Genomic DNA, 26036 nt, shown 5'->3' with positions numbered 1-26036 from the left:
AATTCAATTTATGTTTTTAAAATATTCATATTAAAAATCACTAAAATCCGAGACTAACCGATTGAACTGATGGATGACCGATATGTAATCTAATTGGATTTAAATTGTAATAGCTTCATAATTTGTAATCTTATAATCGGAATTTTAAAGTTCACTATTTTGCAATTTATGATAGTGAACTTTAAAATTATGACGTTTCTACAAAATTTTAAAGAAAAAATAATAGATACAAAATAAACTAAGATTAATTATCGTATTATTTGGAAACATTGATAGTAGTATAAAAATATATTGTTTGGAAACATTGATAGTAGTATAAAGAAATAAATATATTGTTTGGAAACATTGATAGTAGTATAAAGAAATAAGTATATTGTTTGGAAACATGGATAGTAGTATAAAGAAATGAACATAAAGTGATTTAATGTATGTTTAACTATATAGTATAAAGGTGTATTTAATTTAAAAACTTACAAAATAAATGTTAGGTCCAACAAAATGTTTCTGTTTTAATAAGATAGATGTAAAACAGAGGAGCCTAGTTTTTTTCATCTTTATTACTTTACCTTAATTTTCAGTTAATTATTATGGGGTTACCGAACTTCCTCCTGGTCCTCCTTACTGTCTTCAGCAGCCTTTCTGTTTCCTTCTCTGCGTCCCATTCGAATTTAGCTCCTGAATTGAACACAGTTACATAAGTTTCACAACACATCTCTCTAGTTAAGCAACATAACATTGACTCCCATCATCTATTATCAATAGATCTGTCTTGAGTTCTCCATTGTTTCGACAGCAAGCCATTTTCATACCTTTGGTGCTCCCTTTCAGCAAACATGAAAATCCTCCATCTATATCGTCATCTGAGTCTATGACAACGCTGCATTGCTCAAACTGCACGAATCTTTTGGATAAGTTCAATCAAGTTATTCATTCTAGCTGACCAAACATAAAATCCGACTCACTCACCTGCGTACGAGTGCCTACAGGTTTCACTTGCTTTCTTCCTGCGTTATTCTTGAACGTTCTTTGTGCTGGTTTCACCGTCTTCCAACATCCCACTTGTGCCTTTGTGGATAAAAATGTTTTTACTGTCCTCGCTGATGCCTTATCTGGACTGTCAAATGCAACCAAAAAATATATAGAATTCATCTGTCGTAATTGTTTTGGGGATGGAAAGTGTAAAGTAGCAAAGCAATGTATAACCTACTTTCTAGGAAGCTGCGGTTGTTTCATTTTCAGTGTATCACTACAAAATGCACTGCTCTGCAGCTGATGTTTCACATTTGTTAATAACTACTGAGCTTGTAAACAAAATGGGATTCTGAAGAGAGGAGATGTGTTCACAGCAATAGAGTCGTTACCTTGGCCGCTGGATCGCTCGGCTCAGGAAAATTTTCCTTAGCCTGTTATTTAACAAAACCCTCATTCATTCCTGAAATGTTTGGCTTAAAGAGCAAAGAGATGGAAAGCATGTGAAGAAAAGAACTTCACTTGTGTTGGTGTTGTTGGAACCTGAGCTATTGCTGGCTCATGCAACTTCGAGCTAGCCAAAACCTAAAACGAGATTTGGTAGTGGGCATTAAAGCAATACATGTGCTCACAAAGCAAAAGACTGGCCAAACTTTGATATAACATGAATCTTAAATAGACTCTGCTGAGATAGACAAAAAATACTTCATATCACCTGAATCTCTCCAGTAAGCTTGTGGCAGATTTCTCTTTGTATTTTCTGCAGAACGGTTTCTACTTGATCTGGGATAGCTGTTAACATGAAAGCTATATTTTGCAGCTTCTCTTGATTGGGATCTTTGCTTAGTTCCTCAAGAATAGATTTGACAGCTCCATCAAGACTGGCTTTAAAATCTGTTTGTTCCTTTATCTGCTTCGCGATAAAATCATTTTAATAAGCTATAATCTATTTGCATAAGGTCGATAAAGCAACAAGAAAAAAATAATTTGCTTATACCAGCTGGTGAAGTGAAGTGTCATGGAGAATCAACATTTGTTGTAGGCGTTCAGCTGCAGTAACATACATGAAACTAAAAAAAGTCAGCCATCAATTGAGACGTTATCACATGAAGTATGAAGGAATCAGGAGTCCTTGTTCATGTGAAGTGTGGTTGATAAATACTGAAAATGAGACAAAGATACAAACTCACTTTCAAGAAAGACTTTGCTTAGTTCCTCGGTTGGCTTGGATGATGTCACTCTGAATGGAATCTAACATCATTCCAAACTTGCTCAACGAAGTTTCCATCATCCCAAAGCGTTCTTCACTAATCTGAGCTACTCAGTGACAACAAAGGTGGACCATATTAGGAGGTTATATATAGTCCATCTAATCTTCGTAATATAGAAAGAGCAAAAGTTACATTTAGATGAAACACAACTCCATCTTCCGCTGGAAGGTCTAGATGAAAGCATCTGAGATGAATCATCTCGTTTATGATTGACTGGGGCCAAGAAACTATTCTTCTTCAAAGAGAGATCTCGTTCTTGGCGAGTAAATCTCTGTGCATGAAATCAAGAGTGACTGAGAAATTGAAGTTTAAGATGAAGAGAGTGTGTAAGTAATCTGATGATCATAGAGCTGATCGACAGAGCTCTGAGTCATCATCTAAGAAAAACAACCAGGCTGAGAAGGACTTTTGCGATGCTTGCGGTTCACAGGGTCCAACACTCGATCTCCTTCCACACATAAACATACATATGATCAAACGCAATTTAACGTCGCTAATACACAATTTTCCCCCAAAATTATATTCAAAAACCTAATGGGAAAATCGATCAATCAGTTGTTACTTAGAGCAAACAAGAAATACCGCCGCATAAGAGATCACTGGAAACAGAGGATGAATCCCAATTAAAACCCTAAACGTTGATGATCTCTCTCAAATGATCCATGTCACTACCTTATGTTAGGAGGAAACACCGAAATCGATTTCAGATCACAGGCTTTCTTCATATTCATCTTCTTCGTAGATCGCACCTCTTCTTCTACGAAATTCAAAATTTAGAGAAAGAGGGAGACAATTCTAAACGGAATTTTGAAAAAAAAAAATATCTACAGAGACTAGAGAGTGACTGAAGCGAGCGCCGAGCAGCGAAAATTTTATTTTTTATTTTTACTTATTACTGTTGTGGGCTGGTAAAGCCCCATCAACAAGGCCCATAGGTCTTTTAAATCAAGGCGAAATACTGCTTATCAATCATCGAGAAAGAGCTAGTTGTGGTCCTCCTCACTGAGACTAGAACTAGAAATCCTTACGGTCCGTCCCCACACGCTCAACTTGACAATTTGAGCTAGATGTGCAAACGTATAGCAGTACTCTTACGTTAAATTACCATATAGGCAAATATGCAGTTTCTTCTATTTTTTCATGTCCTTTTAGTAGATTATATATATTCTAATCACCAGAAACAAATAATTGTACACTCTTAGACTTTATAGTTTGTACCCCCAACAAAATAAATAAATTAGCTTCCTTTGTTAGTAATCTACATTTTCAGTTTATTTAGTCAAATAGTTTTTTTTTGAAAAAAATAAAAAATAGTCAGATAGTTTTTTCATTCCAAGAACATTTCTTTGAAAAAATAAAACTCAGAATATTCGGACAATGATCAATAGAATAACAAGACCAATGTGGATCGGATTAAACTGTATGGATACCATGTTAAACTAAATGTACTTGTAATCTAAAATCAATAGATGATAAATAGATTGTCTCATCTATTTTACATATTGTTTAGAATTCTTTTCTGACCATTGATGTATGATATTTTGTTTGTGTGTAATATTAGCGATCGGTAGTCAAGTCAACAAAACTAAATTTGTTGATCACCAAGATAACCCCCACACACCTTTTATTTTGGTTCGAGTGTATTCTTACAGCCTAAGGTCCAAGTGATTTCCTCTGTTATTCTCGGAAACTTAATTAAACAAGTGTAGAAAGTTCAACTGCTTGATTTATTTCAATAAAATAAGCTGACCCCAGCACTTGACCTGAGAAATTCACACGTAGATGGTCCGAAAGCTCCTTGCAATTTAGTGAAATATTCCCCCCCCCCTCTCTATATATAGATTCGCATTCATAATACTTTCATCGTTGTATACCTTTCATGCATAATACACATATTAAAAAAAAACAAGTATATCCATGGGAGAAACTTTGCCTAACGACGTTATCTATGTGGCGGTGAATCAAGATGTTCGAGAAAGTAAATCAACTTTGTTGTGGGCATTGAAGACTCTTCCCGTGAAGAAGCTCTGCCTTCTTCATGTTCATATTCCATTCTCGTTGAACTCTTCTTGTAAGTCTTTTCTATTGATTCACTACGTTTGATTGTGTAATCTGTTTTGCATTGTATTGTTAGTGTTGTTCAAATGCCAATAAATTTCATGGACTACTTGTACATGATATTTTTGAACGAACTGATCGTAATTCACTGTATCTAGTAATAGATGAGCCTCTGGATGATGCTGTCTCTTTCTCTCTCTGGGTATATAATATATATGCATCTGCAAATATGTTTATATGTACCTATTTATGCACATATAAAAGAAAAAAATATTTCCAATATTCATCTATATAGATAGAGAACATATGTACCAAGCATCATGTGTCAGAATTAAAGAAATATATGTTACTAGCCAACACAATCTTAGTTACGTTAATAAGTCACGGAACAATCAACATCAAAGATTTAAAAGTTAGGATAATAAATCATATGACCAAATTTAGTTTGAACCCTGGACCTAGCACCGAAACAAATCAAGGTTTTGGCTTTGGGCGTATACGGCTAGTATGCCCCATTTGTTGTAAATGTCACATTCACACATCTTACCAAGTTTGGAATTTTTAGTTAAATGTTTAAATTATAACATAAGATGTTTCAGAGCGACTGCTAATGCACTTTTATCTGTGTACTCTGTTTTTTTTTTGTGTGGGTGTTACAACTTGAAATTAACTCTGTTTTGAAATGGTCGTTTCGTGTGTAATTCAGCATGTGGGCTTGATGAAAGTGAGATCGACGCAATACAAGAATCAGAGCTGAAATCTTCATATGATAGCCTCCACAAGTACCGTGATCTCTGCACAAACAAAGGGGTAAGTTAAGTTATCTTTGCAACGAATCAAAAGCAGAGAGATGAGAAGTAAGCAACACGCTAGCTATGTATAATTTAATCTGTTTTGCTGCCAATCGGTCTATTAGATATATATAGGCTCAGTGAAACCTCGTGAAAATCCAAACGGGAATAATAGACATACTTGATAGATGGAGCTAAAAAAAAGAAGGAAACATGATGAGTTTTGAAAAGATTTGATGGAATTGTATTAATAAACTAATAATGGTGAACCACGCAAGTGGCCGAGTGGTAACCACCGAATTACAAAGTCCACCATTCAAGGGGACACGGGTTCGAATGTCGGCCATGTCGAATGTCACGCGTGGCCACGGAATGCTTTACGCCCTCCCTAAGTTGAGTTAAGCGCGGCGTAGGTGCCATCGCGTCCCTTGGGTAATGGGTATTAGTGCCGGCTGGTTCCGGGCCAGGGGGATTAGTCGGTTGAGTTAAGTGCGGCGTAGGTGCCATCGCGTCCGCCTTCGAACCTCCTGTTAAAAAAAAAAGAAAAAAAAAAAACTAATAATGGTGCAGGTTGATGAAGAGGATGTGGATATATCATTGATATCAGGATATGGTGTGGGTGAAGGGATTGTGGAACTCATCTATCAAAACAATATCAAGAAGCTCGTTATGGGAGCAGCAGCTGATCCTCACTATTCCAGGTATATATATATTTTCAGAACATCAGGTTTGAAAAAAAATGTTGAATTGAATAAAAGCAAATAAGACTCTAATCTCTCTTTAAAATAATGCAGGGGAATGTCTATCACATCAAGGAAAGCAGAGTATGTGAGTCAGTATGCACCTCATTGCTGTAAAATGTGGTTCATCTGCAAAGGGAAACTCATCAAGACAAGGTAAGTTTGAGGATTTGCTCTTGTGTTTGTATGTGTGTGTATATATACTCTTATTCTTACAGTTTATTGTGTGTTGGGTTAAACAGAGAAGGAAGATTCGACATTGGGAATCCATCAGATTCGTATTCCTTGTCAGAATTCGATGGTTTTGCTCAGAAACCAAGCAAGGGAAGAGGAAGGGATGATGACGAAACAGATTCACATAAAGAGCAGCATCCAGTAAGTACAAAGATTGATGAATATATAGCTTATCAACAAAAAAAAAACACTAAACGGAAGGAAAATATCCTTCACCAACACCACTTCACTTGTTACTTCCATGGTTTCATTAGCAGCCTAAATTTGTTTCCCTAGCTAGTCAAGATTACTTATTTCAGACTCTTACCGTGTGCTGCATGCATACATTTGAAAAAAATAAAAACAGGGAGGGATCGAAACACCAAAGAAAGTAAGGAAAGAAGACGATATGACAAAAAGCAATGACAGCGAAACAGAAAGTCCTCCCGAAGATTTTCTTTGTCCCATTTCAATGGTTAGGAATATTCAAACCCATCTCTGCATCTTGAAATATATCCTAGAATCCCAGGAATGCAATGCTTTTGCTCATTGAAAATTTGATTTTTGGTGAATAATATGTAGGAGATAATGAGAGATCCCAATGTGGCTGCTGATGGTTTCACTTACGAGGAAAAGGAAATAAGAACATGGCTAAACGGAGGGAATGATAAGTCGCCAATCACAGGAGCTAGGCTCGCTCATCGCCATCTCACCCCTAACTACACTCTTCGTTCACTCATCAAGGACTGGCTCCATCACCACCCAAACTATAAACATTGATTATCATCTATCTAGTATATTGGAGATAGATATATAATTAAAGATATGTCAGACTTTGTTGGAATCTCTCTGTAAGAAAAGAAAAATATGTGTGATAAAAAAAAAGTTTCCATGTGTTTTAAGTACGTCTGATACATGACTTTATGCGATCATAAGTTTTTGTATACAAAAGAAAAAAAAATTGTTTTGCTACACTCGTTCGTTCGTTCGTTGACTTGTCTGCATGTTCTAGCACCAAATTGGCGGGAAAGAGCCTGTCAAGTCAAGTACTTTAACGCAAGCCCATGGGCTATTATAAACATGACCAAGTAGGTCGTTATTAAGCCCATTATAACGAACTGGAGGTAGAGCTGACGAAGAAGATCTGACCACCGTTCGTTTCGTTCACAGCAAAAGCAACGTGACGTGTCGTAACCTGAATAATCGCCCTCTTAATTCTACAAACATTAAACGATTTTCCCCCAGATGTTGTTGACTCTCAATGTCGCAATGTAGCGGAGATTGATCGGAGCGGAGGTAAAACAAGTCCGAACCGATATTTCTCACCAGCAACCTAAATACCAATATATCCCCAGGCGCCTTCGATTTCTGATTCCTGAAACTGATTTTTTTAAAGGTTGTGTGAGTTGACATTTCAATTTTTTTTTTAAAAAAAAAAATAGTAGCAAATTCCAGTTTAATTCTATGTTTAATTAGTCCTTCTGTATGAAACGTGTCTTTTACGATAAGAGAAATGTTCTAAGAAATCTACTGATTCATAGACATTTAAAATTATTGTGAGCAGTGGGCTGATGTTATCCACTTCTAAGATCAAATATCTTTCGTTGTCTGTCACCTTCTTTTTCTCAGAAAAATACATTTAATAAAGTAATACAATTTTTGAGTAAGAAAATGGTCGGAAACATCTTCGCAATTAGTTAGTTATCAAGGGACCGGACCAAAATATATAATCATATGTGTCTGTCTGCCTTTTGTGTCTTATCGTCTTTGTCTTGGGAAAGAAAGAAATTGTCTCTATAGAGAAGAATAGAAAAAATACTATTAAAGATGGCAGAGGAGGGTTTGATTGACGATGATCCTGTTTATGTTGCAGTAAACAAAGATGTTGGTGAAAGCAGATCGACTCTGACATGGGCACTGAGGCATCTCCAATTCAAAAAGCTCTACCTTCTTCATCTCCATCAACCCATTTCCATGAACCCTACCTGTAATTACTCTTTCTTTTTCTTTTCTTTTCTTTTCTTTTTGATCGGGGGATATATAATATATTAGTAATTTTTTCTCTGTTTTCCTAGTTGTTTACACTTCGCAAGCATCAAATCACACGAACATATAGGTTCGATAGAAATTGATGTTTTTTTTTCTGCCTCGTCCGCTCTCTAATTTTAATGGTGATGAAGTTATGTCTATCATCTTGAGATTCTTGATCTAAGGATGTAAACAGTTTGTGTCTGTGTTAGTGTTTACTTGTGGGTGATGCCGTTATCTTTTATCAAATCTGATCTTAGCCGAACACCAAGCTTTACTTTCGTGAATCAATCTTATTTCGACTGTCTTAAGGTTCCTTTTTTTTTCTGTGAATTCCTTCCAGCAACAGGGATAGAACAAAGCGAGATCGATGCAATCCAGGTGTCGGAATTGACTAGTACATATGATAGCCTTCTCAAGTACCGTGATATCTGCCTAGATCAAGGAGTTAGTCCTCTTCCCTACTCAATTATTAGTCTCACAAAAATCTGAAAAACAACAATTATGATCGATCATTGAATTGCTTATGTTGCAGGTTAACGAGCAAGACGTGGAAATATTCTGTGATGTGGCAAATAACGTCGAGGAGGGGATTGTGAACCTTATCTATGAAAACAATATCAAGAAGCTTATTATTGGAGCAGCTGCTGATTCCCGCTACTCCCAGTAAGGATTATATTTAGACTCCTCCCAGATTGTCAATATAATCTGCGTAATTGATTAATGACTTATTTTTGTTTTCATGCATGCAGGGGCATGGTTAATATCACATCTAGAAAAGCCAAGTATGTGACTCGCCACGCGCCTCATTCCTGTAAAATATGGCTTGTTTGTAATGGGAACCTCATCCAAACGAGGTAAGTTAAGTTGGAGGAGGATTTTACTATACTTCTGCGTGTTTTTGAGTTCATTGTAAAGTTTAACTGGCTATATTTTTCTTGTATGTTCAATAGGGAGGGACGGTTTGATCTTGGGGGTTCATCGCACTCCTCCTCTCAATCCTTAGCCAGCCTTCATGACCTTGATTCTGCTCTGATACCGTACGAGGAAGAAGTAAGAGCCGAAACTGACAGCGAGTCACATGCCCTGTCTTCACCTGAAGACCAATCAGTACGTAAAATCCAGTTTACTCAGCCACCTATAACTTTTCCATTCAAGTGGACGAGTGTTCTCTTAAGTGGAAGAACCTTGTTATTATTCGCTTAAAAGTCTTATAACCTATGGAGAAGGAATTATAAAATGTGATAGATTGTAAATTCAAGGATCCAACACCTCTTCTTGTTAGTCGAATTTGTCTCGTTTTCTGCAACTGGTACTGTAACATAACACATATGCATGTCTTTAAACCCGATTCTAGTGTCAAGCTTTCCATATGAGACTCCTGTGGTGGTGTTTTTATATCTTCCAATGTAGAAGAATCTCATTTGTTCAGTTGATATGGTTCTTCAACAGGCTAGAGGGTCTGCGGCGTTGTACTACGAGGAGCAGAGACGGAGACTTGAAATCGAGGAACTAAAGAGAGAACTGGAGCAACATGATAAGATGAATCGTGAAAGAGAAGAAGCACTCTCAAGTTCTTTTGGTGTCACTCAGATGCTGTACAGTGAAGAGGTACGTCGCAGGAGAGAAGCGGAGGAGGAGCTAAACAGAGCGAGAGCAGAAATCAGAGACATGAAGAGGGTCCAAAAGGAACTCGAAGAACAGCTTTATATTGATTGCCCCCGTCGGTTAGAGTTGGTCGAGAAAGAGCGAGACGAAGCTATCCAAAAAACTGAAGAGCTTTTGAGAAATCTATACCTGGAGAAGGGTGAGTCATCATCACATTCACCTTCATCCTCGTCGCAGTGGTCTGTTTCCAACGAGCCTCCCCCATATTTCATCTGTCCCATTTCAAAGGTCAGAACTCGAACATCCATCTAAAAAGCTGATGTTTTTTGTTGGGATCTTGACTTGGCTTCTGCTCAATATCTCAACTATAGTGTACTAAGCTGACACATAGGCTAGACTATACATGTCCAAAAGTAACTTTTCATTTTGATATTTGTTTTGCTCTTATTTAATGCATTGCTTTGATTGCTTGTGAATGTAGGAGATTATGCAGAATCCCCATGTTGCAGCAGATGGTTACACTTACGAAGCAGATAAGTTCAAAATCTGGCTCAGTCATGGAGGTGAAAAATCGCCGATGACAAACCTGAGGCTTGAGAATAACAAGCTCACGCCAAATCGTGTTCTTCGTTCAGCTATTAAGGAGTGGTTGCAACAGCACCCTCTTTGATTTGCCTTAAAGATAGATATTATGTTTGATTGTGTTGTGTGATTCAGTAAAGATATATGGTGAATGAAACGTGAAAAATTCTAATGAAAAAAGTTCTCTCTTTTGACTGGGAAAAATCTTGGAAAGCCGTTTATTGTTTCAGTAGTTGTTATGCATTGACTTTTCTGTGTCCACCTTAAGAAAACTGAAACGGTCAACAAAAAGAATGTTGAGGGTCACCACTAACCATCGTTTTGGTCTCTCTCTGTCAGATGCTTCTTTGTTTTTCTGTTTTTTTTCTTTTCACTTTACAGGGGAAAAGAAGACAGGACACAAAGACAAAGGCAAAGGAAACCAATGGCGGAACTCATGGCCATGGGAAATGATGTTGTTCATGTTGCTGTGAAGAATGATGTCAAAGAGAGCAGATCGACTCTGGTTTGGGCTTTGAGGAACCTTGGTGCCAAGAAAGTCTGCATCCTCCATGTTTATCAGCCCAAAACTGCTTCTCCTGCTGGTAATCTTCATTCCCGTTTGATTAATATGGTCCTCATGTAGCAATTTTCGATGATTCATATGTAGTGTCGTATTTCTTGTTGTTATTTTCAGCACGCAAGCTTGAAGAACTGGAGGCTATCATGTACGAGACATTACATGATTATTTTGACATCTGTCAACAAGAAGGGGTATTGTTCTGTTCTGTTGCCTTGTTCATATATATTATTAAAAAGTCTTTTTCTCTTCTTGTTCCTGATTCTTGTTGTCCGATCGCAGGTGAATGAGGACGACATTTACATATCCTGTATAGAGATGAACGATGTGAAGCAGGGGATATTAGAACTCATCCATGAAAGCAAAATCAGGAAGCTCGTTATGGGAGCTGCATCAGATCGTCATTATTCAGAGTACGTATTGTAGATCTATTATATTTTTGAAATCTCTAAGTTTACTCGTGTTGACTTTAACAGAAAAAATTTACAGGAAGATGTTCGATCTCAAGTCCAGAAAGGCCAAGTACGTGTACCAACACGCGCCTAGCTCCTGCGAAGTTAGGTTTATGTGCAATGGACATCTCATCTACACAAAGTGAGTTTTGAAAACTCTCTTTGCTTATTTTCTGTCCTTGAAGAAATCACCTTATTGTTTATGTATATTAAAATACTCAGGGAAGCCAATCTTGAAGACCGTGTGGATAAAACAGAAGCCGATGCTGGACAATGGAAACCGAAGCTCTATTCCTCTGCTTCACCGAAATGCTCGGCAGAATTGGTCTCTGCAATTGTTGCTTACATTGACACAAGGAGAGACAGGGACATGTTAGAGCCGACTTCTTCGGAGGATCAATCTGTACGGTCTAAACATCGTTTGTTGTATTGTATATTAAGCCAATTTACATCTGGTGCTGTCTTCTGTGTCTGTTACTAAGTGACTGAAAGCTTTATCTGTCCTTTTTTTTTGCAGGAAAGCAACGGGAATGATAAACTGTATAGACAACTTAAGCAAGCACTTAGTGAAGTTGAGGAATCGAAAAGAGAAGCGTACGAAGAATGTGTCAGGCGGTTTAAGGCTGAAAATACAGCCGTTGAGGCCATCCGCAAAGTAAAATACCTGCACAAATCCAAGACATTAAGAATGTTTATTATATATATATTTTTGCTTAGAATTGTTTCTTTTTACTTGAAAGGCAAGAGAGTATGAAGCAATGTACAATGAGGAAGCGAGGCTGAGGAAAGAAGGTAAAGAAGAATGGGCAAAACAAAGGAAAATGGTGGAGAAGACTAAACAAGAGAGGGACGACGCGCTTATCATCATTCTTAACGGAAGAAAGCTATACAGTGAGGAAGTGAGGCGTAGAGTTGAAGCTGAAGAGATGTTGGGGAAGGAGAAAGAAGAACACGAGAGAACGAAAAAGGAGCTGGAAGAAGTGCGGGTCATTGTTCAGGACGGTACTGTTAGAAACAGAAATTTTACAGAACGGAATATGTTCTTTTTTTAAGACTGAGAGCTCTTGAATAATCTCTATTGATATTGCAAAAACAGGGATGCAGCTGTACAACGAGCAACTGAGACAGAGGAAAGAGATGGAGGAAACAGTGAAGAGACAAGAGGAAGAGCTTGAGAAGACAAAGAAGGAGAAGGAAGAAGCCTGCTTAATAAGCAAGAACTTGATGCAACTATATGAAGACGAGGTAATGTATCTTTAAGATCAGTTGAGGAATTAAAAAAAAAGTAACAATCATCATATGTGAAAACAAAACAGGTGAGGCAGAGGAAAGAAACAGAGGAATTAGTGAAGAGAAGAAGAGAGGAGGTAGAGAAAGTGAGGAAGGAGAAAGAAGAAGCTTGCTCTGTGGGACAAAACTTCATGAGGTTATACGAAGAAGAAGCAAGACGTAGAAAAGGAACTGAGGAAGAACTCAGCAAGGTCGCTGCTGAGAAAGACGCAGCTAACTCTGTCTGTTCGGATATTCTGTTGCTGCTTCAGAGCTACACTCGCCGCCATGGAATACCTTCTGGATTCTCCGATGAGGATTCCGTTACCCGTCAGCCTCCGTCGTATTTCATCTGCCCAATATCGCAGGTACGTTGAACAGAACCGAAACTAAGATGTCTACTTCTAATGTAGATGCACATTTGTTATCATCTAAGGGTGTTCCTCTCGAAGAGGTTTAGAACGGAACCAGGTGTAGAAATTTCTGTTTGGTTTGACAAATTTGGGTTTTGTTCTACCCGTTTGGCCACCAACTAGTTTAAATGATCAGAAGTCAAACGAGGGATTGTTGGTGTTTTTACAGGAAGTAATGAGAGAGCCTCGTGTTGCAGCCGATGGATTCACCTACGAGGCTGAAGCCTTAAAAGAATGGCTCGACAATGGTCACGAGACGTCACCAATGACGAACCTTAAGCTCACCCACAATAACCTTGTTCCTAACCACGCCCTTCGTTCCGCCATTCAAGAGTGGCTTCAACGTAACTCTTAAAATGAATCTTTGGTTAGTGCTGTCAATGTATTAAATCCGAAGCTGATTGTTTGCTCTTGTGATGAGTGGAATTCATGTTAAAAAAAATACAAATGCTTGCTGTTTTACTCTTTACCGCTGGAAATCAATCTGTCAACCGTCAACACAACCTTGGCGTTTCGAAACATCATTATCACACGTCCCTTTTAGTAACTAAATATGGCCCAACAAGTGTCCGCCCGCGATATGCCTTTTAATCTGCACACGTGACATTTAAGTCAGTACGCGACGCGTGTACAAAACAGACAAACACTTGTGTTTGAAAACGTGGGTCGCTATAATTGGCGCGGCTGCACTGACCTTACTCCTTAGTATGAGATCGGCCACACAGGATTTTTTTTAGTTTACAATTATCTAATGGTTTACTGTAACATGCCGTCTTGTCGGTACGGTTCATACGGATTTATTTTTAAAAAAAGTAATTAATAATATATTTTTGCTAGCCGGTGATCGGTAGATTTGATGTATTCCACGCGCAGCTTGTTCCCACGCCCAGGCAGTTAGCTCAGATGCATTATTTTGAAAACCGGTATTTTATTTTAAAATGTTAACTAGATTAGGACCCGCCCTAAAGGGCGGAAATTGATTTGTCAAATTTCAACTACTTGAAAGAGAATCCTCTCAATTAATAATATATGGTATATATAATATGTGTATATAATATTATATATATTTTTGTAACATTTATATAATATATACATATTAGACATATATAATATTTTATTAAATATATATAGAATTTAATAGTGTTATAATTTGTGTTGTACTTGTTATTAGTTTGTATTTAATCTTCTTTCATTTTTAGTATAATAATTTGCCTTGTTACACCTTTTACCTTTTAACTTATACACATAGTTATGCCCTTTTTCAAAAAAAAAACTTATACACATAGTCTCGTAAAATATAATATATAAAAACATATTTAAAAAATCTACTGACCATATGCCACCATTATTTGGTTGTTTGAACAAAAAAAATTCATATTTTTGCATAACTGTGTATGTTGTGATATGATGTAGGTGAAGAGTAAATATATGGAATTAAAGTTAGTGATACGAACATGAGTTTATGTTGGTCTATACCACAATTATTTGGTTTTTGGAAGATAAATGAGCATAAGCATACACGGTCTTTGTATGTTTACGTTGTAAATGAGTCGGATATTTTTTCTCTTATGTCTGGAATGATATGGAACTCGTTGATTTAAGATTGGTTCAGTTTTATATGATCTAATTATATTAAGAGATTAACCAAAAATATTATAAAAATGTTACTGGTTAGGTTTAACTAATCTATGTTGGTTAAGATTTAGTTTAATTTAAGTTGGTAGGTTGCATTATATAGGAGGCATGATATATTCTAGCAACAACTATAAAAAAGTCCAAAATTTAAATGAGAACTTCAAATAGTAGATAATCCCTAAATTAATAGATTAGATATTATGGTTTTATTTGGTTTCTGTTGATATCCTCGATAGTCGATAGTGTGGTGTATGACATCATCATCATCAGATGTATATGCTAAAGATATGGATAACGTTAAATATTTCAATGACGATACACAACAGTATTGTTAAGCCTTGTGAATGAAAGTTATGTTTATTTTGATATAATATTGTTCATCATATAACAACAAATTATTGAATAGAGTAGCAGTTCCAAATATTTATTTTTATTGATCAAAATTTGATTTAAAAATATGGACAGTTGACAAAATTACAATCAATCAAAGTCAGTTAAAATTACACAATATTTATAAGATAATATTTGATTGGAGTGGAGTGATAAAAAAAATGTTATGTAAATCGAGATATTTGTGAAGTATTGTTTTTGTTTTGATTCGACAAAGTTAAAACCAATTGTAAATGGACATCAGCATTTCATACAATACTGTACGGACAAAATAATTAAATTATAGTTTAAGGACAAATATCACGCGCGAACAGTTAGAGAGTGGAATAGAAAAAAGAAAGTCAACACCAAGGAAGAAACGTCTGCGTTTTACGCTTGCTTATCTCTGAAACGACACTTTATCATCTCTCCCACGAGAAGTTTTCTTCCCTCTCTCTCTCTCTCTAGTTCCTTGTACCTTCCTCCATTTTTCTTTCTCCAACTTTCCTCTTTCTCTTATCATTTTGTTCTTCAGAGTCGTTTGGTAGGAATAGGAATCCGAAGAGCGAAGTAAGATGTGGGGGAGATCTTACAGCGGTTACTTGTTAGTTTTAGGGTGGTTGTACAGTGCTAGTTTGGTTTCTGGAGGAGACATAGTTCACCACGATGACTCTCTTCCTAATAGACCTGGTTGCAACAACAATTTCGTCTTGGTTAGACAAACTTTACTTTGATTTTGGTTTTATGATTTTTTAGCTTCTTCTCTGTTTGTCTCCTTGTTTCAGATTAGTAAAAAACAAAAACAGGGTCTGGCCTTTTCTTAAAGTTGTCTGAATTTAATCTGTCGATTGCTTAATTATTTTTTTTTGTTTGGTCTTGACCTCCTATATATGTTGTTGCAAGCAGGATAGAGAGGAACTTTGGTTTTGAGATTTGATATCATTCTAAATTTTATAAAGGGTTTGTGTCACAGCGAGAGAGGTAGCGTTAGCCTCTGGCTACCTCTAAGATCATTTGTTTTTTAAGAGTCTCATTGTGTAACCCTAGCAACTCTTGTGGAGTCTCATTGTGTGACTCATGGGACTTGACTTTTGAATATCACCTTCTAACCAGCGTACAAATTCCATGGACCAGGTCAAAGTCCCAACTCGAGTCAATGGGAAAGAAAAAGAGGAGTATGTTGGTGTTGGTGCTAGGTTTGGTCCTACCTTGGAATCTAAGGAGAAACATGCTACCCTCATCAAACTCGCCCTTTCTGACCCTCCTGACTGTTGCACCACTCCCAAACACAAGGTTCAACAACTTTCAATTTCTCACCAAAAAAAAAAAAAAATTCTTTGTGGAATAATACTCTTTATTTGTGTTGTGTATTTCCGGTTTTAATTTTTTTCTGCTTTTTGATTTCTCTTGGTTGGACTTGCATTGGTAGCTTACTGGAGAGGTCATTCTTGTTCACCGTGGTAACTGCAGTTTTACCACCAAAACAAAGGTAGCTGAAGCAGCTGGTGCCTCTGCCATCATTATCATTAACAACAGCACTGGTAAAGCTTGTCTTGTCTTCCAAATAATTAGTTATCCTCTTTCTGCAAAGGTTGAATGTTGTTTTTTCAGATCTTTTCAAGATGGTATGTGAGAAGGGTGAAGACGTTTTAGATATCAATATTCCTGTTGTTATGCTCCCTCTGGATGCTGGTTCAAGTCTCCGAAAATTCGTTGACCGCAACGACACTGGTAATATCTTCCTTTGTCTTGTACCACTTTTTCCATCAGTATTGTTGTTTGTTGACTCTATCTGTTCAGTTACTTTACAGCTCTACTCGCCAAAACGTCCAGCAGTTGATGTGGCTGAGGTCTTTCTCTGGCTTATGGCTGTTGGTACCATTCTTTGTGCTTCTTATTGGTCGGCGTGGACCGCCAGGGAAGAAGCCATTGAGCAAGACAAGCTGCTAAAGGTGCTCATCACTAGGCATAAATCTATCTTATGGAGCCTTTTGGCTGCCAAGGAAAATGGATGTCCTTTCGCTCAGCCATTGTATTATAAAATGCAGGACGGATCAGATGAACTTTTGCAGGTATCAACCACGAGCTCCAGAGGTGTTGTTGAGATCACCGTGATATCAGCAATTTTGTTTGTGCTGGTTGCTTCTTGTTTCCTCATCATGCTCTACAAACTTATGTCATTCTGGTTTATAGAAGTGTTGGTGGTACTCTTTTGCATAGGTGGCGTGGAGGTTGGTGCCTCTTTCCTGTCACCATTTTGAATTAATATAGCAGTAAACTCATCCTGGTACTGAGATTCAAAGTTTTGTTTTGGTGCTATCAGGGGCTGCAAACCTGTTTGGTCGCTTTGCTCTCATGGTATGCATGTTTCCTCATAATAACAATCGTTAGGAAGTGAAAAGGATAAAATGGGAACTGAAGTTTGGAATGTGGATTGTAGTTTCAGATGGTTCCGCAGCATTGGAGAGTTTTATGTGAAAGTTCCATTCCTGGGAGCAGTCTCATATTTGACACTGGCCATTTGTCCCTTTTGCATAGTATCTGCTGTTATCTGGGCAGTTTACCGCCAATACTCGTTTGCTTGGATAGGCCAAGATATCCTTGTAAGCACCGCACCCCTTTCTCTCTTAACCTACTTCATTCTTTATACATTCATTCATGTTTATGAGCTAATGCTGCATTTTTTTCTTGGTAACAGGGAATCTCGCTGATAATCACAGTTCTTCAGATCGTCAGGGTACCAAATCTTAAGGTAAATATTAGTTTGCTTTCCACAAGTCTCTCATGAGGGAACCAAATATCTGCATTTTGGCTTCCTGTTTCGATTCAGTGAACTATGTGCTTAAGAACTTGGCATCTAATAAACAAAGCTTTAAAATGTTGAAAATTGAACAATCTAAGCCAACCAACCAGTTGCAGACTGAAAATTTCCATTGCTTCTGGTATAGAAGACCCATCTCTAATAACCGTTTTTTAGGGTCATTGAAATTAAATATGTTAACAGGTTGGAGTTGTTCTTCTCAGCTGTGCCTTCATGTATGACATCTTCTGGGTCTTTGTTTCAAAATGGTGGTTCCGTGAAAGTGTGATGATTGTGGTAAAGTATTTCCTTTCAATTCATGCACATACTTGTCTGTCTCATGTCATTGATCATCGACCTTTATTGTTTTTTTTTTTTTTTCGCCGACATACAGGTAGCACGTGGAGACAAGAGTGGAGAGGACGGGATCCCAATGCTACTAAAGATCCCACGTATGTTTGATCCTTGGGGTGGCTACAGTATCATCGGTTTTGGCGATATCATCTTACCAGGACTTCTTGTCACTTTTGCACTCAGGTTTGCTCTCCATTGTTTTGCACATCTCCAACTAAACTCGGGACATCTGTCTGCATTGTGGTTTTTGAGTTTATTCATTAAGAATATGAAGAATATAACTATCATTGAAACGTGCAAGTGCTAATTGAAGTGGGTCTGAGCATACATCATAATAGCGACCAACAAAATATAGTAAAATAGAACGAACTAGTCAAGTGTAAGAAGAGGAACTAGGTTAAGTGTTTGAGCCAAAGGAGGTGTTCTGAAATAGTGTTAAAAATTGCTGCAGATACGACTGGCTGGCAAACAAGAGGCTCAAGTCAGGATACTTCCTTGGGGCAATGTCTGCTTATGGTCTAGGTATGATCATCACGAAGAAGCAAAAAGCAAGAAATTTTCTAGAATCTAACTTATTAAGGTCTCTTGTGTGTTTCTATATGAATATCATACAACAGGTCTTCTCATAACATACATTGCCCTAAACTTGATGGATGGACACGGGCAACCAGCTTTGCTTTACATTGTTCCATTCATACTTGGTAAGTCCTCAAAGAAACAAAAAGGTAAAGGCATGGCAAAAGAAAGTGTATATGAATCTAAGAAAATGGTTTTTTTTTTTGTCAGGTACTTTGATAGTGTTAGGTCACAAGAGAGGTGAGCTGGAGACCCTATGGACAACAGGGGAACCAGAGAGGCCATGTCCTCACGTTCGACTTCAACCTCAATCTTAGAAAAGAAGAAAGAAAAAAAGACCCGAATGAGATGAGTCTGTAGTTTTATTGTTAATAGAGAGACGCACACACTTGTTAGGTCTTTATATATGTTATCACTTCCATTCCCCAAACCTCTTACAGAAGCAAACAAGACCCCCTACACAACCTTTCTCGTTTACTACTTTAACTCCCTCCACCCCCTTTTACTTTCTTACGTCTGCTTATTCAAAGAGAGAAAAGAACAGACTGGTTGAGGTTTTCAATCTTTATTTTATTATTATACAGTTAGTTATCCAAAAACTGAAACAAGTTTACTTGGTCTTGAAAATCATTCAAACTGAAGAAAAAACGATTTTAGTTTTTCCAGAAACAAAGAAAATAAAATACTTACCTAGTTAACATATAACTTAACAAATGTAATAATTCAGATGGCCGCATTAGGCCCACCCTGCAATGGGTCAGAAGAATATTGATCTGTGTGATCGGCCCGTTAGACCTTGAGGAAACTCAACATATGTGGTAATCTCATTCTTTCAATAGATTTATCTTTGATTTCAAGTTTTGATACTTGAATCTCCTTTTCCAGATGAACGAATGCATTTTTCCTTTAGAATTGAAATATATTAATCGCACTACTGAAGTTTTACTTTGTGAATGGTAAAGTATAGGATAGATGCTTTAGGTATTTATTAACAATGGAATAATAGTTTGGTATATGTTGCTTTATCTACCGAGTTGTACCAATAAAATAATACTCCCTTCATTTTAAAAAATTCATATTATAGAAAAACTATATTGTTTCAAAAGATATATTCTTTACATTAAAATTTTAATGTATTATATAAAAAAATTTTAAAAATTATTGGTGTTTATTGGATTTTTATTTGCAAAAAGTTATGAAAAATATTATTTACAAAAAAATCATGTATTTTTCATCAAATTTTAATGTGTTTTTTTTTAATATATGTGAAAAATGTATATTTTTGAAACAGATGGAGTAATAATGATAGATATTTAATAATTTGGTAGCAAAGACATTTATAGGTCAAGAGAAATAGTCTCTCTCTCTCTCTCTCTCTCTGTGTGGCTACTTTAATAAAAGCTCTCTCTGGGATCATCGTACTGAAGAAGTCAAGTCTCTCAGCTGTGAAGAAAAACACATAACTCTGGTGTGTTCTTCTGATCGAAGAAGGAGAAGCAGACGACGATCTCGCTACTCTGCCTGTCTGGTAAGATCATCCCTAAACCCAAAATTTCGAATCCATCTGCCATTTTCCAATGATTAGTGAAAGGGGAACGTGTTTCGATGAAGATGGATTGATGTGCTTTGATTGAATCATGCTTTAACTCGAGGGATTTTTATAGTAGTAAAAGCCTTTTCAATGCTTGTAGTAACTTTTTAGGTTTAGAAGATTGGTCGTCTCAGGCTAATAAGAGACAGTTTTTGAATGTCAGGAAGGAGGAGTTAAAGAAGAAATGTCAGAAGGAGCAGCAGCAAAAAAGGCGGCATTCCTAGGGGCACTCGTTGTCTCATTCAAGGAGAAAATCCACACTGATCTTCTCGTTCATCCTGGTGCTGATCATCATCATCATCATCATCATGCTCTCCCCATCCCTACCCACAAGGCCCTCCTCGTAACTAACTCTTACACTTGCATCATCCAATCTCTTCTTTTTTTAAACATTCATTCATTCATTATTTATTCGCAGTCGTCAAGATCTAAGGTCTTCAGGAACATGCTAGACTCCGATGAATGCAAGGCCTCTGCCGAGGATTCTATCACTCTCCCCGATTTGAACTACGATGAGCTCAACTCTCTTCTCGAGTTCCTCTACTCGGGCAACTTACTTGCTCCTTACAACCAGTACCGAGCCCTCTACCTTGCTGCCGACAAATACGACATTCCTTATCTCCAAGACGTTTGCCGCGACCATTTCATCGCTTCTCTCACCTCCAGGAACGTCCTTGACGTCCTGGAGCTCGCCAGCATTCCTTCCGACACCATCTTGAAATCCGCTGCGATCAACCATGTGGTTAAACATATGGAGGAAGTGGTGGTTCCCATGAAATACGAGACTTTTGTGCAGAGGAACCCCAGTCTTGGCGTTGAGATCACCAGAGCTTATCTTAGAGAGACCAAAGCTCTAGCCAAAGACAACAACCGATCAACTGCTTCTATTCGCCCTCACTCTCGCATGTACTGATGATCAACCCAAACACCTTGCCAAATCTGATGATTATGCCTTCCTTCCTCTTCTTCTTTGAGTGTGAGAAAACTTGAAAAGACTTGTTCTATGGATTTTATCTCAAGGTGTTGGTTGATGCCCATAGACATATATATATATATATATATTCTCTTGCATTAATCAAACATATTATATTAGTCTATCATAGTGGCAGAGAAGAGCCAAATCCACAAGTAGATATTTGATGAAATAACAAGAAATTTAAAAAAAAAAAATCTCAATATGGCTTCTTTATCACTAACTATAAAATTGGCAATACTCGATAAGCTTTTTAAGGTTTAATTCAAAATACAAAGAATAGTAAGTAGGGTAATTGTTTGGAGATAAAAGAGTAGTAAGTAATATCATCCGTCATTAGGAGTCCTGAATAGGAGTAAGTGGCATCTTGCCACCGTAGATGTCTGGAAGTTGGGTTTCGTCTATGTCTTCAAGCAGAGTTTCTGTGAGTTTCTTGTTCTCCACGAAAACAATCTGCCCCACCCCCACACACCAATAATTAACAATCCAAGTTTCAAAACAAACAAACACAGACTGTAAATAGATAAACAAGAGATAGGTGTTGTGGACCTTGTGGTGCCTGAGCTAAATATACTGACCTTTTTCTTGGTGTTGGTGTCGATAAAGGGGTAAACGACCTTCCATGCGGTCATGAAAATGTAGGGGGCATGCACTATGTAGAGTTTCCCTAGTCTCTCCGGGTAGCAATCCTTTAGAAAACAAAAACCAATTATCAATTTAAAGAGAGAGTGAGTGTTTCTCTTTTGAGATGAGTGAAGAGAAAATTGAACCTGCAAAGTGGAAAGAGCAGCAAGGTAGCCGCGGATGTCACAGTTAGAATATCCCCACCCTTGCAGATCTCCTATGGATATGAACTTTTCTACACCTTTTGGCATTCTTAATTAGATGAAAACAAAACAAAAAGCATTGTATCAGAGGGTAATCTGGTTTACGGTTTAATAACTAAACCCCATTTGAAAAGATTGTGTATAATATAAACCTAGCACATATCTTCTCCAGCGTGTAGACTACAAAACCTGCCGGAAGATAACCAAAAAAAAAGAGGTAATGATGATTAATAAGCAAGAGAGATTTGGTAATAGAAAGGGTAAAGTGGTGTAATGACTCACGCTTGAACTCGTCAGGGTTGCCTTTGGAAGGGTTATGTCTGTTCCCAAAGGAAACAACGATAGGACGACCCATTTTGTCATGTCCCTGCATACACACTTTCTTGTGCGACAGTTCGTTGCCGATCTCTGATTCAGGTATGCACCCCTTTGGGAGGAAACTTTTTTTCCAAGCAAGGTACTTGAGGAAGAGCGTTGAAGCCTTTTCAATGTCCATGTCACGCGCCCTCAGAAACCGCCTCATCATCAGGTCATCCACTTCCTGTCCCCCCCATCACCCATATTCATTTAACATATCTACTTAACACAGGACAGGAGTCTACTACTACTTCGAGTTCCCCTAATTACTTTTTCTTTAGGACAAAAAAGTCAACTCAAGTTTTAGTCAGAGCTAAAGTGACTTTTTATCTCTCATTCTTTTTTGGTTAAGAAGAAGTACAAACCAAAAATAGAAAGATGAGATTTGGAAAGTAGAAAACATATATTGGGACCGGACCTTAGTGGAGGGATCTTGTCGGTCGCAAAGAGCTCTCATGATGCCGACTTTGCTCCTCTCGATCTCATCTTCTATCAAGATCCCATTCTCTTGCTCAGCTCCTGCTACACTCTCTACCACATGTTTTTGGGTCTCTTTCTTTTCCATTCCGTATCTCTGGGAGACAGATCTCGAGATTGGAGGGGAGAGAGAGAGAGAGTTGGAAAGATAGAGATTGGATCGGTCGTTAGTGAAGAACAGCTCAACGGGGGAAAAGTAACATTCAATACAGTTGGGTTCCTCTCCTTGTCAACGGCAACACCTACCTACTCTAACTCATTTATTGACTTGTTCAAGTATGATTTTCATTTCACAAAGGTAGCAAGCAGTCTAGCAGACCAAAACGACCAATCAACCTCAAACTTTTGGGCCTCAATGGGTCTTTAGGCTCACCTTCATTTATCTCAATGTCTTAATTGATTCGCGTACGCTTGTTAAGCCCAAGTATAGGCATATGTTCATATATCCCCCTTACATAAAAGCTTGTATGTGTGTCTGCGTTATTTTGTGTTATATTTTAAACGGAGGATCCGTTTTGTTTTTTTTTTTTTTTGACTAACGGATCCGTTTTGTTGCAAAATCCTTTTTTTTTTGTCTTCTAATCTCGCATGTACGTACCCAACTGAGTACAGCTAAACAGATGATTCACTTACTCCATAAAAATGGATACGCTTCGTTGCAAATGTCTTCTCATTGATTGCATGTACCAACTGAGTACAGCTACGCAAAATCAGTTTTAGTTAAATTCAAATTCATCAACCAATGATTTGTCTGATGGCTAATAATGCTAAAGCCTATAGCGCTATTATTTGCCAATATATATCAGTAACAGTTGACAAACAAACAAACAAAACAGAAAAGGAGTGAGAAGAGAAATAGAAAGAAAGTGGGGGGGTATAGAGAAGCGAACATGCATGTGATCACAGATAAGCAAAATACATTTCTGAGCTGTTCAATCTTTACATACTACTTCCATATGTCTACCGCTGTAAATAGGGAACTAATCAACTCTACTTTTTCCTTTCTATTAACTTTGGAGTTCGACTTATGGACTTTGCATAAAAGAACAAATGATATTTATTTTGTCGTTAGTACAGATAATAAATACATAGCTAACAATTATTCGAGGCCTGACACAATGGTCCATACGACTGTGCCTTTTTTCATAAAGCAGTCACCTTCCTTCCACACAAATCTTTCCCTTTCTTTCTTTCTCCAACGGTCGGAAGTAAATTTTATATGGTCCGGCGAGTCAAAAGTTACTATTCCACTTTTTTACAGCTTATAACGGTCAAAACATTTACATTTTAACAGTTGGGTTGGGCTTAGGCTGTAAGAGGGGGCCCGCTTTATATGTTGGTTAAACCATCAAGAATAAAAGACAGCTCACAGGACTACTAATCGTCTGCATGATTACTTTTAATTTAACCTTACCTAAACCCAATAATAGTTGAGTTGTGCTTCACAATTACGATTCACGAAACTAAGCTGCCTTCGATTCATAACAAAATTGAATAAACAATTGCCGTCACTTATAAGTTAGAAAATTTAGAAATCAACTCAAACATGCTAGTAGTGTTGTCTCAGATTATAATAAGCAGTAGCGTGGGTTTTGTTACATGATTAAAAGTCATAATGCCCCTATCACAACAATTAATTAGCATAAATTAAAAGTAAGAGTAGTTTTTAAAGATCATCGTTATCCAGGAATGATTCTCTGTATATTTCTCTCTCTTCTATATAAAAAACCACACCCTTTCTCCTTGTCAGCCATTCACTCACTAACTCTAACGTTCTTCTTCTAGAGAGAGAGAGAGAGAGAGAGAGAGAGAGAGAGAGAGAAGAAAAAGGGAAAATGGAAGGGAAAGAAGAGGATGTGAGAGTGGGAGCGAACAAGTTCCCAGAGAGGCAGCCGATCGGGACATCGGCTCAGACGGACAAGGACTACAAGGAGCCACCACCAGCGCCACTGTTCGAGCCGGGGGAGCTGAGCTCGTGGTCGTTCTGGAGAGCAGGAATAGCAGAGTTCATAGCAACATTCCTGTTTCTATACATAACGGTGTTGACAGTGATGGGAGTGAAGAGAGCACCAAACATGTGTGCCTCTGTGGGAATCCAAGGCATTGCTTGGGCTTTTGGTGGCATGATCTTTGCCCTCGTCTACTGTACTGCCGGAATCTCTGGTAATTAATAAATAAATAATCTCCGGAAAAAAAAGAAAATAAAAAATTGTCTCTGTTTTGACTCGTGTTTTGTGTTTGGTCAGGTGGACATATAAACCCAGCGGTGACATTTGGTCTGTTCTTAGCTAGGAAACTATCACTGACGAGAGCTGTGTTCTACATGGTCATGCAATGCCTCGGAGCCATCTGCGGCGCCGGTGTTGTCAAAGGCTTCCAGCCTACTCCCTACCAAACCCTCGGCGGCGGAGCCAACACCGTCGCTCCTGGCTACACCAAAGGATCCGGTCTCGGTGCTGAGATCATCGGAACCTTTGTCCTTGTCTATACCGTCTTCTCCGCCACCGATGCCAAGAGAAGCGCGCGTGACTCCCACGTTCCCGTAAGTTGGAGACAAGACAACCCCAAACATTTTGTTTGTTTCTGTCTTTAATGTTTTGGTGTGTATTAACTCTGGAATTTTTGCAGATTTTGGCTCCACTCCCAATCGGATTCGCTGTGTTTTTAGTCCACTTGGCGACGATTCCGATCACCGGGACCGGAATTAACCCAGCTCGGAGTCTAGGAGCTGCAATCATCTACAACAAGGACCACTCCTGGGATGACCATGTGAGTCCTTCCCTCCACCCACTATACAAACTACTACTTTAGATAGATGATTTTATTCTCCTCCTTTCTTGGTTAGTGATTATATGATTTTTGTGGGTGTTTTTGTTTTGTCTTGCTTTGCAGTGGATTTTCTGGGTGGGACCATTCATCGGAGCAGCTCTTGCGGCTCTCTACCACCAGCTTGTCATCAGAGCCATTCCTTTCAAGACCAAATCCTGATTTTTATTTCCTCTTGTTTCTTTTAAATATTACTCTTGTTGCTTGTGCTGATGTTTGTTTCAACAATTTGTTTTGCTTCTCTATTTACATTAGCTGTGGATTGATTATTTGCTTTAAATTAAGTATTCTTCTTATA

General features: G+C 37.8%; 8 protein-coding genes across 9 annotated transcripts; 6 read left to right on the top strand and 2 right to left on the bottom strand.

The window, feature by feature from the left end:
- Nucleotides 1-284: 284 nt before the first annotated feature.
- On the bottom strand, nt 285-3028 carry LOC108857200 (putative recombination initiation defects 3). The gene is given in 14 exon segments (XM_057010144.1): nt 285-675; nt 810-891; nt 967-1114; nt 1208-1269; nt 1362-1403; nt 1492-1554; nt 1685-1879; nt 1967-2019; nt 2160-2172; nt 2174-2286; nt 2373-2514; nt 2594-2642; nt 2644-2688; nt 2910-3028. Coding segments are annotated over 14 exon segments (1170 nt in total). The 5' UTR covers nt 2972-3028; the 3' UTR covers nt 285-574.
- A 1092-nt stretch (nt 3029-4120) lies between these two features.
- LOC108853392 (U-box domain-containing protein 54) lies at nt 4121-6966 on the top strand. Its single transcript, XM_018626811.2, has 7 exons — nt 4121-4311; nt 5005-5108; nt 5660-5790; nt 5884-5985; nt 6072-6204; nt 6410-6517; nt 6625-6966. Exons 1-7 carry the CDS (start codon nt 4158-4160, stop codon nt 6820-6822), a joined length of 930 nt encoding a protein of 309 aa, XP_018482313.1. The 5' UTR covers nt 4121-4157; the 3' UTR covers nt 6823-6966.
- Nucleotides 6967-7323: 357 nt separating this feature from the next.
- On the top strand, nt 7324-10448 carry LOC130507960 (U-box domain-containing protein 56). 2 transcript variants are annotated; one of them, XM_057002875.1, is made up of 8 exons: nt 7324-7438; nt 7916-8029; nt 8414-8517; nt 8606-8736; nt 8823-8927; nt 9024-9180; nt 9523-9966; nt 10160-10448. In XM_057002875.1, exons 2-8 carry the CDS (start codon nt 8017-8019, stop codon nt 10346-10348), a joined length of 1143 nt encoding a protein of 380 aa, XP_056858855.1. In that variant the 5' UTR covers nt 7324-7438; nt 7916-8016; the 3' UTR covers nt 10349-10448. The 2 variants fall into 2 exon arrangements, with proteins under 2 accessions (XP_056858855.1, XP_056858851.1); XM_057002871.1 differs by lacking the exon at nt 7324-7438 and having other exon boundaries at nt 7779-8029.
- Nucleotides 10449-10604: 156 nt separating this feature from the next.
- On the top strand, nt 10605-13474 carry LOC108808756 (putative U-box domain-containing protein 55). Its single transcript, XM_018580862.2, has 10 exons — nt 10605-10844; nt 10937-11013; nt 11102-11232; nt 11309-11413; nt 11494-11674; nt 11789-11926; nt 12012-12273; nt 12368-12516; nt 12588-12908; nt 13123-13474. The coding sequence occupies exons 1-10, from the start codon at nt 10685-10687 to the stop codon at nt 13306-13308; spliced, it is 1710 nt and encodes a 569-aa protein (XP_018436364.1). The 5' UTR covers nt 10605-10684; the 3' UTR covers nt 13309-13474.
- Nucleotides 13475-15383: 1909 nt separating this feature from the next.
- On the top strand, nt 15384-19117 carry LOC108808764 (signal peptide peptidase-like 4). Its single transcript, XM_018580869.2, has 14 exons — nt 15384-15670; nt 16092-16250; nt 16387-16498; nt 16569-16688; nt 16758-16909; nt 17006-17188; nt 17281-17315; nt 17398-17560; nt 17656-17709; nt 17962-18054; nt 18152-18294; nt 18563-18633; nt 18729-18812; nt 18898-19117. Exons 1-14 carry the CDS (start codon nt 15533-15535, stop codon nt 19002-19004), a joined length of 1614 nt encoding a protein of 537 aa, XP_018436371.1. The 5' UTR covers nt 15384-15532; the 3' UTR covers nt 19005-19117.
- Nucleotides 19118-20033: 916 nt separating this feature from the next.
- Nucleotides 20034-21358, top strand: LOC108813669 (BTB/POZ domain-containing protein At1g01640). Its single transcript, XM_018586301.2, has 3 exons — nt 20034-20215; nt 20442-20621; nt 20697-21358. The coding sequence occupies exons 2-3, from the start codon at nt 20463-20465 to the stop codon at nt 21189-21191; spliced, it is 654 nt and encodes a 217-aa protein (XP_018441803.1). The 5' UTR covers nt 20034-20215; nt 20442-20462; the 3' UTR covers nt 21192-21358.
- Nucleotides 21359-21476: 118 nt separating this feature from the next.
- LOC108813660 (uncharacterized) lies at nt 21477-23173 on the bottom strand. The gene is made up of 6 exons (XM_018586290.2): nt 22854-23173; nt 22361-22619; nt 22231-22267; nt 22022-22127; nt 21830-21940; nt 21477-21704 (listed from the first exon to the last, which is right to left on the bottom strand). Exons 1-6 carry the CDS (start codon nt 22998-23000, stop codon nt 21588-21590), a joined length of 777 nt encoding a protein of 258 aa, XP_018441792.1. The 5' UTR covers nt 23001-23173; the 3' UTR covers nt 21477-21587.
- Nucleotides 23174-24658: 1485 nt separating this feature from the next.
- Nucleotides 24659-26036, top strand: LOC108850201 (probable aquaporin PIP1-4). Its single transcript, XM_018623799.2, has 4 exons — nt 24659-25075; nt 25159-25454; nt 25541-25681; nt 25805-26036. The coding sequence occupies exons 1-4, from the start codon at nt 24748-24750 to the stop codon at nt 25898-25900; spliced, it is 861 nt and encodes a 286-aa protein (XP_018479301.1). The 5' UTR covers nt 24659-24747; the 3' UTR covers nt 25901-26036.

Source organism: Raphanus sativus, chromosome 1 (genome assembly GCF_000801105.2).
Source record: "Raphanus sativus cultivar WK10039 chromosome 1, ASM80110v3, whole genome shotgun sequence".
NCBI lineage: Eukaryota > Viridiplantae > Streptophyta > Magnoliopsida > Brassicales > Brassicaceae > Raphanus > Raphanus sativus.
Note: the sequence above shows the minus strand (reverse complement) of the source record. Positions and strands in the feature narration are given on the sequence as shown.